The sequence below is a fragment of the Peromyscus californicus genome, unplaced genomic scaffold, assembly GCF_007827085.1.
Source record: "Peromyscus californicus insignis strain IS unplaced genomic scaffold, ASM782708v3 Scaffold_3__1_contigs__length_106647218, whole genome shotgun sequence".
Taxonomy (NCBI): domain Eukaryota; kingdom Metazoa; phylum Chordata; class Mammalia; order Rodentia; family Cricetidae; genus Peromyscus; species Peromyscus californicus.
This window is the reverse complement of record NW_026294551.1, coordinates 25,041,288-25,059,064: the sequence shown is the minus strand read 5'-3', so window position 1 is coordinate 25,059,064 and position 17,777 is coordinate 25,041,288. Positions and strand designations below refer to the sequence as shown.

Below are 17,777 nucleotides of genomic sequence, written 5' to 3'. Positions count from 1 at the left end.
GCTCCACCAGGCCGCGTCCGCAGCCCACGTGTCGCCAGCCCCGCCCCCTCCCCCCGGGGCGGGAGGGAGGGGGGAGAGGACGCCAGAGGCCAGGTCCGCCAAGATCCCAACATGCCCCGGACGGCAGGCTCTTCCGCACTCACAGTGACTTTTCACTTTCCGCTTTCCAGACCTCCGTTTTGGTGTCTCAACCAAACTATGCATATTTGTGACTGACGGGGTGCTTATCCAATAGAAAGCTGCGCTGGTCAGGAAGAGTCGGCCCATCAGCCAATGGGGGAGGCCCGGCGGGAGCGTTGGCCCAGAGAAAGCCGGAGCCGGTTTGCAGGAATTGCAGTGGCGATCGGAGTCCTACTAGAGCGCAATCATGGTGAGCTTGGGGAGTGGAGGGAAGGGGCCTGGGATGGGAATTGAAAGCATGGATGGGTAAGCCTTGAATGTGGGACGGAGAGGGTCTGCTGGTCAGTAGAATGCGCATGGTAGGACCGTGCGGATGAGTGCGGTTCCTGGGTGCCCCGCCGGGCCGATCTTAGGGCTGGAGCTCCGGGCTTCCAGGCGCCTCCGGAGACTGGGCGGGAAGTTATGGCAACACTTAGCTCCACGATCTGAGCCCCTTGATTTGTCTGTTTCCAGTCTATTATGTCCTATAACGGAGGGGCCGTCATGGCCATGAAGGGCAAGAACTGTGTGGCCATCGCTGCGGACAGGCGTTTCGGAATCCAGGCCCAGATGGTGACCACGGACTTCCAGAAGATCTTTCCCATGGGTGACAGGCTCTACATAGGCCTGGCCGGGCTGGCTACCGACGTCCAGACAGTGTAAGTGCCCCAGAGCCCCGCCTTCACTCTGGTGTCTTTGTTGACCAGCTTGTCTCGAGCAGCCTGATGTGAGCCATCTGCCGAACACTACCACTACTGGACTCTATAGGAAGCATCTTTGTCAGGGAGTCCTTTAATGGTGGTCTTGATATTACTGGCTATCTGTCTCATTCTGCAGATGAAGACATTGAGAGTCTCAGAGAGCCTTTTGTTCAAGATGCCATTAATGAATGCCTGCCGGATCCCAGTGCAGGTTTCTCTGAAACCAAAGGCTGTGCACGCTCCCTAAAGCACTAGGTGGCCGACATAACAGAGTGATAACTAGCCCTGGTGAGCTGGTAGGCTTGAACTGCCCACTTGCCTAGTTGACAGGGGTTATGTGGTTTGAGAGATGGGAGAGTCTGAAAGGGGAAGCAAACAGGTCTGGTTTGTGATGCCTGAGCATGGGGCTTAGGATTGCCGTGGTTGGTGTTGGGGAAAGCAGGGATGGGACTTTAAAAAATGAAATACGTAGCTAGGTTAGTGGTAGTGGTAGTGGCAGCGGCCCACACCTTTAATCCCAGCACTTGGGAGGCAGAGGCTGGTAGATCTCTGAGTTTAAGGCCAGCCTGGTCTACAAAATGAGTTCCAAGACAGCCAGGACTGTTACACAGAGAAATCCTGTCTCGAAAAACCAAAAGAAAAAATTTCTCTTTTATGTGTGTAGGTATTTTGCCTACTTGTATGTCTGTGAACCACACGAGTGCCTGCAGAGGCCAGAAGAGGGCATTGGACACAGACACACACACACACACACACACACACACACACACACACACACACACACACACACACACTGTGTGCTCACCTAGTCTGAGTTGCAGATGATTGTGAGCCAATTATGTGGGTGTTGGGAATTGAACTCAGGACCTCTGGAAGAGCAGTCACTGCTCTTAACTACTGAGCCAGCTCTCCAGCCCCTACATTTCTTCTTCTTATTATTTTATTGTGTTTGTATGCCCAGGTGCCACATGTGTGTGGAGGCCAGGGGACAACTTGCAGGAGTTGGTTCTGTCTTTCCATCATGTGGGTTTTAGGAATTGGACTGGTCAGGCTTGGCCTTGGGTGTTTTTGCCTGTTGACCAACTCACTGTCTTCAAGGATGGGACTTTTCGAGTTGTTGCTGACTGACCTCAGTGGCCGTTGTGAGGCCCAAGAGCGATTCATTTATTCCTTGAGCATTGAGGTCAAGGTTCAAGTCTCTCTCTTTCTCTCCCCCTCCCTCCCTCCTGGTACTAGAAATTGAAACCAGGATTTTAAATGTTTAAGCATGTGATGTGCTGTTGAACTCTATCCTCAGGCCCAAGCCCCCATGTCCTTTTATTTTTTATTTATTTTTTTTTTTTTTGGTTTTTCGAGACAGGGTTTCTCTGTGTAGCTTTGCGCCTTTCCTGGAACTCGCTTTGGAGACCAGGCTGGCCTCGAACTCACAGAGATCCGCCTGGCTCTGCCTCCCGAGTGCTGGGATTAAAGGCGTGCGCCACCACCGCCCGGCCCCATGTCCTTTTATTACTATTATTATTAAAAGATTTCTTTTATTTTGTGTGGATGGGTGTTTTGACGCACGTAAGTCTGTGTACCAACTGCATGTTGTGCCCTGGAGGCCGGAAGAGGTTGTTGGAGTCCCCAGAACTGGAGTTGCCAAAGGCTGTTAGCTCCTGTGTGGGTGCTGGGAATCGCACCTAGGTTGTCTGGAAGAACAGCCAGTGCTCTTACACACTGAGACATCTCCCCAGGCAACGCCCCCCAGGCCCTTTATTTTTATTTTTTAAATGTAACACAGCCCACCCTCTGTGTCTAAAGGTTCTGCATCAGATTGAACTAGCTTGAAAGAAAAGTATTCTGCTGGAATGGGGCTGTAATTCGATGGTGGAGTATATGTTTAGTAAGCGTAAGGCCCTGTGGTCAATCTCTAGCATTAGGGAAAGAAAAAAAGATGATGGTGGTGGCTCATGCTTATAACCCCAGCGTTAGGGAGGATGAGGCAGGAGAATCACACCTACCTCAAGGTTCGCTGGATTACCTAGTTCCAGGTTAGCCTGGCCTACAGAGCTAAGGGGGGCGGGCTATGAATTTGGAGGAAAAGATTGCATCTGTACTAAATATACTCAGAATTTTTTCTTGTCAATATTCCCCAAACACTGGGGTAAAAGAACCATTCACATGGCGTTTACATTGTTTCAGAACATAGTAACCCAGGGGTGTTTAAAGACCCAGGGGACTGTTACATATTAGAAAATGATTTGAAGCGGGGGTGATGGTGGCGCACGCCTTTAAATCCATCACTTGGGAGGCAGAGGCAGGCGGATCTCTGTGATTTCAGGACTATACAAAGAAACCATGTCTTGAAAACCAAAAAAACAAACAAAAAACGTGATTTCAAAACAATGCCATTTCATATGAGGAATATCTAATCTAGTGCCTGAAGTCATCAAGTGACATTTCCAAGATGATTCCTGTTGTGAGCATGTTGTGACTGAGATCCAGCAGTTAGAACTGTTACAGGGAAAGATAGTGAGAGTTGGGTTTTTTTTTTTTTTGGTTTTGTTTTGTATTTTTCTTTTAAAAAATATGTATTCTTCTTTTATGTGCATTGGTGTTTTGCCTGCGTGTATGTTTGTGTGAGGGTGTCAGGGTACCATGTGGGTGCTAAGAAACAAATCTGGTCCTCTGAACCGCTGAGCCATCTCTCCAGCTCCATTTTTTGGTGGGGGAAGATTCAAGACAGGGTTTCTTTATATAGTCTTGGCTGTCCTGGAACTAGCTCTGTAGACCAAGCTGGCCTCGAACTCACAGAGATCTGACTGCCTCTATCTCCCAAGTGCTGGGATTAAAGGCTTGTGCCACCACTGAGGGGGCACCCCGCCCTTTTAAAATTAAATTAAATTTTATTTTATTCATATGAGTGCTTTGCCTGCATGTATGCCTATGCACCACATGTGTGCCTGGTGTCTGAGGAAGTAGTGAGCTTCCATGTGGGCGCTGGGAATCGAACCTGGGTCCTTCACAAGAACAAGTGCTTTTAACCACTGAGCCATCTCTTCAGCCCTGATGGTGACTGATTGATCTATCTATCTATCTTTCTTCCTTCCTTCCTTTCTTTTTTTCCTTTACTATGCCACTTTTGAGGAGCTAAGGCAAGTCCTCCAAAGGGAATGGGTTTTGAAGTCACACCTCAGGACTGGACAGGCCTTGGTGACATGTTGAATCTGGGGGAGCAGAGTCTAGAAGGACAGTATGTGTGGGGGTTGTTGGGGGGGCATGTTGTAAGCTGTACCTGGAGAGCTGAGCCTTATTTTTTTGCAGGGGACCAGGGAGAAGCCAGAAAGGGAGAGGAAATGGAAGGCAGTATAATATGGCTTAGTGGGTAAGGTGCTTGTGGCTAAGCCCAGTAACCTGAGTTCAATCCCTGGAACCCAGAGGTAAAAGGAGAGAACCGACTCCCTACAAGTTGTCCTCTGACCTCCACATGTACAGTAAACATACACATAATCATGTGCACACACAGAAACAAATAAATAATAAAATAACAACAACAAAAAGAAAAAGAAGAGGGGAGAAAGTTGGGGTAGGATTTCCGGGGAGAAGATGAGGCCTAAGCAGCAGCAGGTGCTGGCGTCCTAAAAGATGGGAGGGAAGCTTACTGGGAATCTTTTTTTTTTTTTTCTTTTTTTCCCCCGAGACAGGGTTTCTCTGTGTAGCTTTGCACCTTTCCTGGAACTCACTCTGTAGCCCACACTGGCCTCGAAGGCTCGCTTATCAGGACTCCTGAAAAGTCTCAAGAACACAGCTTCCCTGAGCTCACTCTGAGGCTCCGCAGCCCTTCTTTGCTATGTCCTTCTGGAGGCTCTTCTCACTGGGTTTGCCTGCTTGCTGTGGGCAGCAACTCCTCATTCTCTTGGCCTCAGCTTCCTTCCCTATAAGATGAAGTTAAATTCACCCTGAGACGCTCCGTTCCTGTGTTTTGGAAGCCTTGCTTTGCTTAGTACGTGTGGCATTGGTTGGTTCTATGTGGGGACTATTCTGGAACTCTGAGGTAGCCCTAGGGGACAAAAGGTCATCCTCTGCAGGCACCTTCTCATCAGTGGGTACAGCACTGCTCCATCGTTCCTTGGTAGGGACAGAAATCGTGTCTCCTTGTGTTACACCTGACTGTGCAGGTTGAAGACTGGATGACTTTTACCAATGACTCATTCTCTGCTTCTCCTGCCCCAGTGCCCAGCGCCTCAAGTTCCGGCTGAACCTGTATGAGCTGAAGGAAGGTCGGCAGATCAAGCCTTACACCCTCATGAGCATGGTGGCCAACCTCTTGTATGAGAAACGGTGAGTGGAGGGGGGGCGTGGGGGGGGGGCGGCGCTTAGACACTGAGTTAGGCGGAGTGCTGTGGGGACAGTTTCTCCCTGGCTTCCCTCTCACTCTAGCATGGCTGGCCTGGAACTCAGATACACCAGGCTGGCCCCGGTGTTAGCTGCCTCGTGAACACTGGCTCACAGGACCTGTCCTCCCAGCCATTCTTTTTGTTTTTTTGGTTTTTCCGAGGCAAGGTTTCTCCGTGTAGTTTTGGTGCCTCTCATGGAACTCACTCTGTAGCCCAGGCTGACCTCGAACTCACAGAGATCTGCCTGACTCTGCCTCATAAGTGCTGGGATTAAAGGTGTGTAAAGGTGTGCGTGCACCACCACTGTCCTGCTGAGCCCTTATTCTTGTAGTGGACCCAGGTTTGATTCCCGGCACCTACAGGACAGCTCACAACAGTCTGTGACTCCAGTTCTAGGCGATCTGATGCCCTCTTCTGGCTTCTGTGGGTACTGTATGCATGTGGTGTACAGTCGTAATACAGGCAAAACACCCATACACATAAAATAAAGATAAAAATCTAAAAAAAAAAAGTTCAAGGTCATCATATATCAAAAGAGGATGAAAAATTTAAATATCTTGTAAAATTTGATTCTCATGAGGCTTGAAAAACTCAGGATCACGATACTTTTGGCATCCTTGGCATGCACACACATGCACATAAAAAAACAAAAAGGAAAAAAAAAAGGAAAGAACTTTGTATCAAATTATCCTGTTTGACCTGGGCATGGTGACGTCCACCTGTCATCATGGCACTGGGTAATTCGAGGCAGGAGGATCAAGAGTTCAAAAGCAGCTACATAGGAAGTTTTTGGTTTTTTTTTTTTTAAAGATTTTTTTTACTGTGTATAGTGTTCTATATGCCTGCAGGCCAGAAGAGGGCGCCAGATCTCATTATGGATGGTTGTGAGCCACCATGTGGTTGGTGGGAATTGAACTCTGACCTCTAGAAGAGGTTAAGAGCACTGATTGTTCTTCTACATAGGAAGTTTTTAAGATTTATTTACTTATTTATTTTATGTATGAATACTCTGTCTGCATGTATGGCTTTATGCCAGAAGAGGGCACCAGATCTCATTACAGGTGGTTGTGAGCCACCATGTGGTTGCTGGGAATTGAACTCAGGACCCCTGGAAGAGCAGCCAGTGTTCTTAACCTCTGAGCCGTCTCTCCAGCCCATCACACTTGTTTTGCTGTGGTCCCCACCCCCACTCCCCCACCCCATGGGTACATGGACAGAACCTAGCTAGGCCTCACACAGACTAGGCGGGTGTTCCACTGCTGTATCCTTCGCCTTCACCAAACTCCTCCCCTCTTTTATTTTTATTTTTTTCCTTTAAGTATTTCTTTTGTGGTGATGGGAGGTTAAACTTAGGGCATCATACCTGCTAGGCAAATGCTGTACCTCCGAGGTCCAGTTTGAGTCCTAAATCATTTTTATAGCACCATTACTGACGACTATGTCCTCAGACATACTGCTTGCTCAGTTTAATCCCCAGGACTGGGGCTGGGGAGATGGCTCATCAGTTAAGAGCACTGGCTGCTCTTCCAGAGGACCCAGGTTCAATTCCCAGCACCCACATGGCAGCTCACAACTGTCTGTAACTCCAGGATCCAACACCCTCACACAGACATACATGCAGGGAAAACATCAATGCACACAAAATAAAAAAAAATAAATTATTAAAAAAAAAAATCCGCCGGGCGGTGGTGGCACACGCCTTTAATCCCAGCACTTGGGAGGCAGAGCCAGGCGGATCTCTGTGAGTTCGAGGCCAACCTGGGCTACCAAGTGAGTTCCAGGAAAGGTGCAAAGCTATACAGAGAAACCCTGTCTCGAAAAACCAAAAAAAAAAATCCCCAGAACCAACCTCCACATGCCTGTACACTCACCCCTGTACACTCACCCCCTATACACTCACCCCTGTACACTCACACACTCAAGTGCTATAGACCATCAGGAGGCACTTGGGAGGCAGAAGGCAGGTAGGTAGGTCTCTGTGAGTTTGAGGCCAGCCTGGTCTACAGAGTGAGTGCCAGGATACAGAAACCCTGTCTTCAAAAACAAAAACAAAAATAAAAATGTTATAAACCAAGGAGACACACAGGAATTTTCTACTAGGATTGACCATTCTGTCTTGATTTTTTTTTTTTTATTTTATTTTATTTTTTTTGGTCTGTTTGCTTTTTGAGACAGGGTCTCTCTGTAGCCCTAGCTGAACTAGAAATCACTATGTAGACCAGGCTGGCCTCAAACTCACAGAGGTGCTCCTGCCTCCCAAATGCTGGTATCAAAGGTGTGTGCCACTATGCCCAGCTTGAACGTGTCCATTAAGATCCCAGAGGGTGCTGTTTGTAGTCCAGGTTGGTGTCCAGCTCGATCCTCCTTCCTCTTGAAAACCAGGGCCAGACATGTGCCACTATACCCAGCTACTTTTAATTTTTAAAATTTTTTTTTGCGCCGGGCGGTGGTGGCGTACGCCTTTAATCCCAGCACTCGGGAGGCAGAGGCAGGTGGATCTTTGTGAGTTCGAGGCCAGCCTGGTCTACAGAGTGAGATCCAGGAAAAGGCGCAAAGCTACACAGAGAAACCCTGTCTCAAAAAAAAAAAAAAATTTGTACTACTGGAACTCAAACTATTGGGCTCTATGCATACTGGGCATGTGCTCTGCCAGTGAGCCACACCCTAGCCCAGTCTCACATCCTTTTTCTAGAGAAGTAGGGGTGTAAATGCACAAACAGAGAGCATAATCATGGTGGGACTTCGCCTAGTAATGAAGATGAGAAGCAGAAGACTAGCAAGGGAGGGCGGGCCAGGCGGGGAAGAGACGTCAGAGAGGAGGGTGAACACAATAGAAACTTGCCGGGAGGGGGGGGTCTGCACAGGGCTAGCCACAGGGAAGGGATGTCCCCAAGCCCCTCCCTCGTCTGAGCAGACGTGTCTGAACTCTGGACTCCCTCTCACCCTGGCCACAGGTTCGGTCCCTACTATACCGAGCCTGTCATCGCTGGGCTGGACCCGAAGACCTTCAAGCCCTTCATTTGCTCGCTAGACCTCATTGGCTGCCCCATGGTGACTGATGACTTTGTAGTCAGTGGTACCTGCTCCGAACAAATGTATGGGATGTGCGAGTCTCTCTGGGAGCCCAACATGGTAAGTTAGCAACATCCGTCAGCCCATGGCCATTATAGACAAATGTGTCTGTGTAGCAGGAATTGAGGGGAAGGTGTGGAAAGAGAGCAGGCCACAGCCGCTGCTCCGTTGGAGGGTTTCCAGAAGTTCCATCTGGGCTGGCTGGCCGGGAGGAGAGCAGCCTCTGTTGACCCACCCTGGCCATCATCACACTAGGTTTCCAGTGTCCTCCCCCATGACAGGCAGCACCAGTGTGAGCCTGGAGCTGGGTTTCTGAAGTAGAAACCCTTCTGTTTCAGCCATTTTGTTTGGTTGGTTTTGGCTTTTGAGATAGGGTTTCTCTGTGTGACAGCTCTGGCTATCCTGGAACTCACTCTGTAGACCAGGCTGGCCTCGACCTCACAGATCCCCCTGCCTCTGCTTCCCTGGGTGGAAACCTCTTCTTTTTTTTTTTTTTTTTGGTTTTTCGAGACAGGGTTTCTCTGTATAGCTTTGCGCCTTTCCTGGAACTCACTTGGTAGCCCAGGCTGGCCTCGAACTCACAGAGATCCGCCTGGCTCTGCCTCCCGAGTGCTGGGATTAAAAGCGTGCGCCACCACCGCCCGGCCAGGAAACCTCTTCTTACATAAGTGAGTCGGCCCTGTTCTACCTCCATTTACCTCAGCTGTGAATGGGAGCATTCCTCAGACAGGGTATTGAGGAAAGTAGCTAAAAAAATTAGAGCTACACTTCAAAGGGAGGCGCTGAAATGCAGCTGTTCTGCTCTGCAGACTTGGTGGAGGCCAGGTACAAAGTGACTTCAAGGGCTTAACTGCCATTAACAAGGCAGGTCATTCAAATAGTTGTTCAGACACATAGAGGAGGAGGAAGAGGAAAAAGCAGGCCCGGGGGCCGGCAGAGTAGCCTGTACTGGGGTACAGGCAGGCCAGATATGTTCAGTGAGTTGAGAGTGCCTGTAAGTGGGAGAATGTGTGTGGTGAGATGAAGCTGGAGAAGAGTAGGGTGGGACCTTCAGCACCCCGGTGTGTTTGAATGCTTTCCTTCAGTGAAAGGAACCTGAGGGTCCAGGCTACAGCTGCTTGTGAGGGGTCACTCATCTACAGGAGATGCTAGGGTCCTGACTGGGGACAGGAGGGAAGCCAGAGTCAAGGCAGGGAGTCCAAGATGGAGAATTGAGGGGAAGGGCTGGTCTGAGGCGTGGGCTTGTGAGATTGCGTGGGCTGAGTTTGGGGGTGCCTGTGGGACATGCAGGACCGTCTCAGGCTGCACTTCTCTGGAACCTAGCAGAGAGACACTTCATTTTACAAAGGGGGACCAAGGCTCTGATGGAGGGTATAATTATGACACTTGCCCAAGGTCACACTGTTGGGTTTGAAGTGTTTTCTTCGTCCTGTCTCTTCCTGAGGAAGGAGCTGAGAAGTTCCCGTATCCAAGGAACCATCATCCCCTACACCAGGCAGGGCAGGGCCCAGAGCAGGGCAGCTGGAGTTGAGAAAATAAGAGGGTTGAGAAGGAACACAGCCCAGCTCTGAAAGCTTTACTGTTGGCAGGATCCAGAACACCTGTTTGAGACCATTTCCCAAGCCATGCTGAATGCCGTGGACCGGGATGCTGTGTCGGGCATGGGCGTCATTGTTCACATCATGTGAGTATGAGTTGGGAGAAGTCTAGAACCTTCACAGACACTTGTGCTCCCCCTCTGCTAGCATACCACTGACCTCGGAAGCCCTCATCAGGTGTCAGGGCAGAGGAGCCACTAGAAGCAGAGCATGGTGACAGGAGCAAGCGGGGACATTTGTATTCTAGGCACAGGGGAGGCGGCGGCAAGAGGATTTTGAGTTCAAGATTAGCCTGAGCTAAACAGTAAAACCCTGCTCAAAAAAAGCAAGAGAGGGACAGAGAAGGAAGGAGCCAACACAGGCCCAGAGCCCCAGAGTCAATGCTTTACCACAGGAGGCAGCTAGGTGCTGCCCAGGCTCTCCAGCCCTCTGTTGGGTGACACTTTGTGACCCTGAGTCTCCTCACAGTGGACATTTCTTCCCTAATGGTGTCCCCAGAGTTTCAGGGATGACCATGGGAAGTAGCTCCCTGCAGACTGAGTGGCCAGTGGCTCTCCATCCTCCACACGTCTTCCAGTCTACAACCCAGAACTGTGTGCATGGTTCACATCCCATATCCCGTTCCCTAGCCAGACCTGAGGTGCTCTCTCTGTTTGTTCGAGGCCGTCACCAGGAACCTGAGAGAATGGCATAGTGTCCCCTTTCCGATGGGTCCTGCTTACTCACCATGAAAAGCAGAATTGAGTGACGCAGGTTCTTGTGTCTACTTCAGTGAGACTCGGGTGCTCGTTCTGTAGGTCTGGGGGGCTCCACTCTTTTAGAAGGTGTTTCAGTCCAGCCCAGACGATCTCCGGAGAAAGCTCCCCTGCCCATGCCCCCCTCCTAACAGTCCATAGGGCAGCAGGTGCCAGGCAGCCTTTCCCGTTCTTACAGCTAAGGCTCAGAGGGGAGGCAGGCAGGAGAGAACAGTACACATGATTATTTGTGTGTGTGTGTGGTTTTTCTCCCTTGGCAGTGAAAAGGACAAGATCACCACCAGGACACTGAAGGCCCGGATGGACTGACCCCATGCTCTGGTCCCAGCTTTCTTTTGTTGTTTTTCTTTTTAATAAAATTGCTTTTCTTTCACTCGACTTGTCTTTGTTCCGTAGCTTTGTCCCCATGGCGGGACAGGGTCCAGTACAAAGCTGCTTTATCTCAGCCCTCTTTGGGAATTGAACCCAGGCCCTTGGACATGCTAAGCACACATTCTGCTACTGAGCTGTCCCTCAGCCCTGTGTTTTCTTTTGGACTTGCCTTGCTTCATTGGCACATATGGGGCTCCCTACTCGTCATAGTGGATGCCTGCGCTGGGGCTGGGCTGGTCACTCACACCAGTGTCCAAATCCACTTGCTAAGTGGTGTTGCAAGGATATGAGCCAGTGTTCCATTTGACCCCCAAACCTAGACCTCCTTCACTGACCTCTATTGACAGTCTTCCACCATTTTTCCAGTGCTTCGGTGGGATTTGGCCAAGGACCCATGAAGGATCCAGGTCAGTATTTGTCTTCAGTTCATCACTGGGGTGGTGGGGCGCAGTCTCCTCCTTCGGGATGATCTCATTCACTACTCAGAGCTCTCTGGCTCACACTAGCTCATCTCGAAACCTGTAGTAGATTCAGTGCCCCAGCAAACGGACATTTGCACGGTTCCCAGGCGGCCTCTGAATTGTCTGCTGGGCCCAGTCAAACTCATTCCTGTTGAAAATAAGTTTTTTGCAGTGCTGGGGGAATCGAACCCAAGGCCTTCAATGTTGGGTAGTATTCTACCACTGACCACAGCCCAGGCTTGTGTCTGCCTTCCAGACTCCTTTCTGTCTTCCTCTGCAGGATTGGGATTATAGAAACACACAACCATGGTGGGATTTGGCTGCCTTTTTTTTTTTTTTTTTTAACTTTTTGAATCAGAAGGTCTGGGATGAGCTAAGAGTTTTGTTTCTGAATCTCAGGTGCCACTGATAATGGCCGGTCCAGATCCACATTGAGAGCTACTGAACTAAACTTTTGTGTGCTTGCACACACTTGTGCATATGCTGGGGATGGAACCTAGGACCTTGCACATTGCTAGGCAAGCACTCTATCACTGAGAAACACCCCAGCCCAAGTACTAAACTTTAAGGTCCAAGTATGTAGATGGGTAGCTGGAGGCATACAAGGATGCTGTATTCGAAGCCACACAGCCAGTTGAGATACGTGGCTCCTAGCCATTGTCGATCCACAGCTGAAGTGAGGTCGGGGCAGTGGTGCACGGTACTGTTACCTGGTAGCCATCCCACCCAGTGCTGGGAGCTTAACATTGCTCAATAATTGCGTCTCCGAGTGGGCTGCTACCAGATTGCCTCTCCAAACCACACACTGATTTTGCCTGAACTGTCTCTAAAATGGGGACAAAAATAATTCGGATTCTGAAGAAGGGTAGGCTGCGTCGTCAAAGGATCCACATACCAGATGTACACAAAGCTTTCTGAGTTTTATTTTGTCCTCCAGTTGGAGATCCATTTGAACACGCATGCATTTGAAAACAGTAACGGGGGCTCAGAACTGTTCAGAGACGAGACAAGCACAGGGGGGGGGGGAATTCCTATTTAAAAAATGGAGCTTGCAGCCGGAAATGGAGAAGTCACATGTGGTGGGGGTCCTTTAATCCTGCGGTCCCAAAGGTGACTCCAGACTTCATTCACATTTTGTGTGTTAAACGTTCTGGTCTGCTGCCGAGAGGTGCTGAGCAGACGGGCTTCCCCTAAATGTAGGGGCTCTCACCACACAAAATGGCTGTGGGTAAGTGACAGTCTCTTCTAGTGTCTCCCCAGCCTTTCTGGTGTCTCAACCTGTTGAAGGACAGCTGAGTCTCATTTCCCCTTGAGTCACTCGCGTAAGTGGCATATTTCAGAGGAGGACTGGGACCATGGCTGGCAGATTTGGGGCAGCTGTCTAAATGTGTTTCCCTTTGGACCCCCACCCCCATTACTGCCACAGAGGTGAGGTCTCTAAACTCAGGAAGCCACAAGGCAGAGCTCTGAGGGCTGAGTACACTGTCCTTTGTGCCCGACACACTTTTGAGTAGGTCAAGGCTTGAAACAGCTAATGCTTTTCCCCTCTCAACCTGAATTGATAAGACAGCTGGGGGGTGGGGTCGGCTACCGAGAAAGGCCTGGGTCTTCGGTCCACCTCAGGCAGGCCCGGCAAGCTGTGAAGAGGGGAGGGCTGGGCAGGACTCCAGCCTCTCCAGCCTTGAGCACTGTCAGGGGACCTGTTCAGGCCTAAAGCCCAGGATGAAGAAAGGGGAGGGGGGAGGGGGGAGGAAGAGCTGCCTGTGGGGGGAACTATAGTGCCACTGAGAACAGCCTGGGGGCCACTCATGGATGGCGCCAGCCACAGACCAGTAACCCCTGAGCTAGATAAGGAGAGATTGAGTACTGCAGCAGAACCGCATTCCTTGCCTGGCCCTGCACATCCCTGACACAGGGTTGGGCTCAGACTGGAGCAGCCTGTGGCCATTACTTAGTGTCTGTTAAGAGTTTTCATAGTACCCCTCACTTTAGCTGCATGTGAGACATTCGTTCTCAGCTTCACACTTTCCACAGGAGGGATGGGGAGCGGAGAGTTGTGACTGGACGCTACGCTGTGTCAGGATGAGGAACTGGGAAGAGGATTCCTTCCCTTTTCCGAATCCAGGCCTCACCCAATCGTCTGGGTCTTAATTCTTAAAGATCTATTCCTGGAAGACCCAAGGTGATTCTGGATGCCATAAGATGGTCTGGCCGATCTTCATGGCCCTGAGGAGTGAAGTTAAGGGTCTCAACACATGCTGTCCAGAAAGTGAACGGTGGGACTCAGAAAAAAGGGAGCAGGTGTGTGTGTGTGTGTGTGTGTGTGTGTGTGTGTGTGTGTGTGTGTGTGATCACTTTGAGACTGATAGCATATCTTTGTCACAAAAAGGAAGAAAACTTATATGAACCAAGATAAATAGCTTTTAAACATATGAATGCCAAAGGAATCAGAGGGCCAAACCCAAGGTTTTGAAGACAGCACAGAGAATGACCTTTTAAAAAACAATGTCAAGTCCACCAAACCACAGCTCAAATATTTTGACCCACTCAACAATACTGTCAGGAAAACAAAGAGCATTTGAAACAGAATGCTACCTCTCAAAATTGTAAACAATATACAAAAACAAAAAACAAAACCCCCACAAAACTCAATGTTAAACAAGTTAGATCCCCGTAGTTGCTTTGATAAGATTGTTACACTTTTCATACGCAGGACAATAGGATCAGCCTCGGCTTCCAAGCTTGGGGCTACTGGGAGCAGATGCGGATTTTTCACTCTTGATTGTGAGGTGGAGAAATCAGTCTAGACATTATTCCTATATAACCCTCTCCTAAATTAAAAACATTTCTCCATGAACCACGTGGTTCTGGTACTTCCCCAAGACCCTTCCGGTTCTGATGCCCAGAACCTTACCTCTACTCTTCCTGGGCAGGAGTGTGGCCCCCATCTGCCTCACCAGAAGGGTTTCCACCCAATGTGGCAGCTCTAGAGAAAGCAGCTGACTGCTATCTTGCTTCCTCTCTCAGCGCTGGGTATGGAGGACCGCACAATGGCTCCAGCTCCCACAGCTGAGCTTGGCTAGCTTGGGAAGCAGTCACAGGAAGTCCTCTATTCACCCGAGACAGTTCCACAAACCCGCTTCACATCTTTGGGGTTATCTACAAATTCTCCATCTCATCCTAAATTCCTGATTCCTTCTGAGGGGTTGGGAGGAGGTAGGAATGTACCTCTCCCAGTGCAGGCCAACAGGGCCGTTTTTCTTCCTGGCCACCAGCTACTCTGGTGGCATCAGAATGACTTGGATAGTTCCCTTCTGAGGCCCTGGGCCGGAATCCTGAAGGAGGCTGCAGGATGTCGCTCTTTCCGAGGAGGCCTGTAGGCAGATCCCAAGTTCAGAAAGGGTGAGAGGGCAAGGAAAATCAGCCCTGAGGCTGGGGATGGGTCAAGCCCCACATCTGGCCTCCAAATAGGCTTTCCTGGGTCACGTCCACAAGTGACTCAAGCAACCTTGGGTGGAGCACCTTGCTGGCTGAAGCTACCCAGTGGGAAATCACAGGCACAGGGAGCCAGACACCTACACGGTAGGCCGGGGCTTGGAGTGGTGTCTCTGCAGTGAGCACCCAGGTACTTAGGGCTCTGCCCCTGACCATATGCCAGTTACAGGTGACTGCACGCCAGAGGTCAGGAGTTAGGATATGGATGATGCACACGACCCCGTTTGATACGTGTTAGTTTCTGGGATTCCATTGAAACACAGGGGTCCTGATAAACTCGAAGAAGCTTTCTAGTTCCCCTCAAGCCAGTGGGAGGCAGGCTTGACAGACATCACGATTCCAGGTCCGAGGCGCAGGTGGCTGGGGTGGTGATCACTGGGTTCTTTGAGAACCAGCTGTCTGAGGGCCCAGCTGCTTTCTGGTCACTCACCATCTCATGAAGATGAACCTGTTTCCCTCTGAGGCCTCTGACTCTGGTCCAAGATGTTGGGGTCAACCCGCAATGTTCTTCTGCGAGGACAGGGTGGAGGAGTGAATGTAACATTTCACTTGGATCCAAGGTGGAAACATGGAGGGAGCTATGCACAATACTCCAGGAAATTAAAAAGTCCTTCTAGGTGAGATCAAAACATGGCTGACTGAGGTGTCTGACCTCCTCTCACGGTGTCAGAGCAACTGTGCCGGTCTTAACTGAAGGAAACTGAAAGCCTGCTAGGGACAGGGAGGTGGCTAGGGTGATGACACAGAGCATTAGAAATAGCAAACCTGGAGCAATGAATTTCAGAAACAAACCCAAAGAAACCCACAAAATCATCTCTAGCCCCAACGTATCATCAAAGGTTACAAGATACCAAGAGGGGAGCCCGTTTAACCAGGGACAAAAGGGGCATATCAAGGGTGAGCAGGAAGTAAGGCTACATCCTGTGAGCACGTGCACCAACAGCACGTCCCCTCCCTCCCTCTCTGCTGGAGTTGCTCTGTGTCACAGGCTGCAGTCCCTTTACTAAAGCCCTCTTGACCCCCCTCTGCTCCCTACCCTCCCTGCTAGCCCAAATACACCCTTTCCCTCTCCCGATCCCCGACCCCTTGTCCAGCAGTCTGGCCCTGGCAGAAGGTAGAGATGACTACGTCAGGATGTTGGACATGAATTCATTGAAGCGTTTAGAGTACTGCTCCGGGTTCACAGTGGAGATTTCAGCCCCTGCCTGGAACACACAAGATATGGACTCGGGTCAGATGCTCAAACTTAACCAGAAGACCGGGAGGCGACAACTGAGAGGCACCCAGTCTTCTGGAGCCTTTCTATTTGTTTCTTTTTCAACAAAAAGTAAACAAACAAACAAAACCCACTTAATCTTAGATCAGTGGTTCTCAACCTTCCTAATGCTGCGACCCTTCAATACAATTCCTCATGGTATGGTGACCCCCAACCATAAAATTATTTTGTTGCTACTTCATAACTGTAATTTTGCTACTGTTATGAATTGTAATGTAAATATCTGACATGCAGCCTCTGTAAAAGGGTCATCTGACCCCCAAAGGGGCTGCAACTCCTAGGCTGAGAACCACAGTCTTGGACAAAAAAACAATTTTGCTAAAGCTAGTTTTTGATGTGTGGCCTATGCTAACCTTGACTACATAGTCTTCCTGTCTCAGCATCAGGAGCACAGATTCTAACCTTGGCTACATAGTCTTCCTGTCTCAGCATCCCAAGCACAGATTCTAACCTTGACTACATAGTCTTCCTGCCTCAGCATCCCGAGCACAAATGTGTCATCAGGCCATGAGCCTGTTATTCAGCATCAGGGATTACCACGCTGGGCAGGCCACCTCAGGAAGTGGCTTATGTGTCACGTCAGAGCTCTCCTGGCCCACTCCTCTGACTGATGTACCCACTGAAGTAGTAGAAAGGTGAGGGGCAATGTGTGGAGAACAGTGGCTACCAGCCTACGGGGAGCAGTGCGTGCACGTAAACAAGGCTATTCTTGGCTATCTAACCAGATGCACAACATGCCCAGCAGCCCTGGGGAAAAGGAACTGGCAGCTCGGGCCCAAAGGCCAGACAGCTCCAGGGAAAAACAAGTTGTGTTTATTACCTGGCTAGGTGGGGAATGGAGCACACAGGCAGTAAGTAGGGAGCACAGGAAGGCAGGAGGGAGCACAGGGAGGCAGGAGGGAGCACAGGGAGGCAGGAGGGAGCACAGGGAGGCAGTAGGGAGCACAAGGAAGACAGTAGGGAGCACAGGAAAGGCAGGAGGGAGCACAGGGAAGGCAGGAGGGAGTACAAGGAAGGCAGGAGGGAGCACAGGAAGGCAGGAGGGAGCACAGGAAGGCAGGAGGGAGCACAGGAAGGCAGGAGGGAGCACAGGGAAGGCAGTAGGGAGCACAGGGAAGGCAGGAGGGAGTACAAGGAAGGCAGGAGGGAGCACAAGGAAGACAGTAGGGAGCACAGGAAAGGCAGTAGGGAGCACAGGAAAGGCAGTAGGGAGCACAGGAAAGGCAGGAGGGAGCACAGGAAGGCAGGAGGGAGCACAGGAAGGCAGGAGGGAGCACAGGAAGGCAGGAGGGAGCACAGGAAGGCAGGAGGGAGCACAGGGAAGGCAGTAGGGAGCACAGGAAAGGCAGGAGGGAGCACAGGAAGGCAGTAGGGAGCACAGGAAGGCAGGAGGGAGCACAGGAAGGCAGTAGGGAGCACAGGGAAGGCAGGAGGGAGTACAAGGAAGGCAGTAGGGAGCACAAGGAAGACAGTAGGGAGCACAGGAAAGGCAGGAGGGAGCACAGGGAAGGC

The 17,777-nt window shown here is 50.4% G+C and overlaps 2 protein-coding genes across 3 annotated transcripts in view; one reads left to right on the top strand and one right to left on the bottom strand.

Annotated features, from left to right (window-relative positions):
- The first annotated feature begins 238 nt into the window (after positions 1-238).
- Psmb3 (proteasome 20S subunit beta 3) lies at positions 239-11,039 on the top strand. The gene is made up of 6 exons (XM_052759094.1): positions 239-370; positions 634-818; positions 5,073-5,180; positions 8,191-8,368; positions 9,898-9,992; positions 10,922-11,039. Exons 1-6 carry the CDS (start codon positions 368-370, stop codon positions 10,968-10,970), a joined length of 618 nt encoding a protein of 205 aa, XP_052615054.1. The 5' UTR covers positions 239-367; the 3' UTR covers positions 10,971-11,039.
- Positions 11,040-12,395: 1,356 nt separating this feature from the next.
- Positions 12,396-17,777, bottom strand: part of Pip4k2b (phosphatidylinositol-5-phosphate 4-kinase type 2 beta) — a 29,279-nt gene continuing 23,897 nt past the window's right edge. For both annotated transcript variants that reach the window (XM_052756544.1, XM_052756545.1), the window contains one exon: positions 12,396-16,194. In XM_052756544.1, coding sequence (XP_052612504.1) covers positions 16,114-16,194 — 81 coding nt within the window. In that variant the 3' untranslated portion in view covers positions 12,396-16,113. The remainder of the gene's footprint in view (positions 16,195-17,777) is intronic.

Bases quoted from the DNA above. Each gene is read 5' to 3' on its own strand.
- Psmb3 (XM_052759094.1), top strand. The intron at 8,369-9,897 runs GTAAGTTAGCAA...TACTGTTGGCAG, and splicing joins CTCTCTGGGAGCCCAACATG to GATCCAGAACACCTGTTTGA. The intron at 9,993-10,921 runs GTGAGTATGAGT...CTCCCTTGGCAG, and splicing joins GGCGTCATTGTTCACATCAT to TGAAAAGGACAAGATCACCA.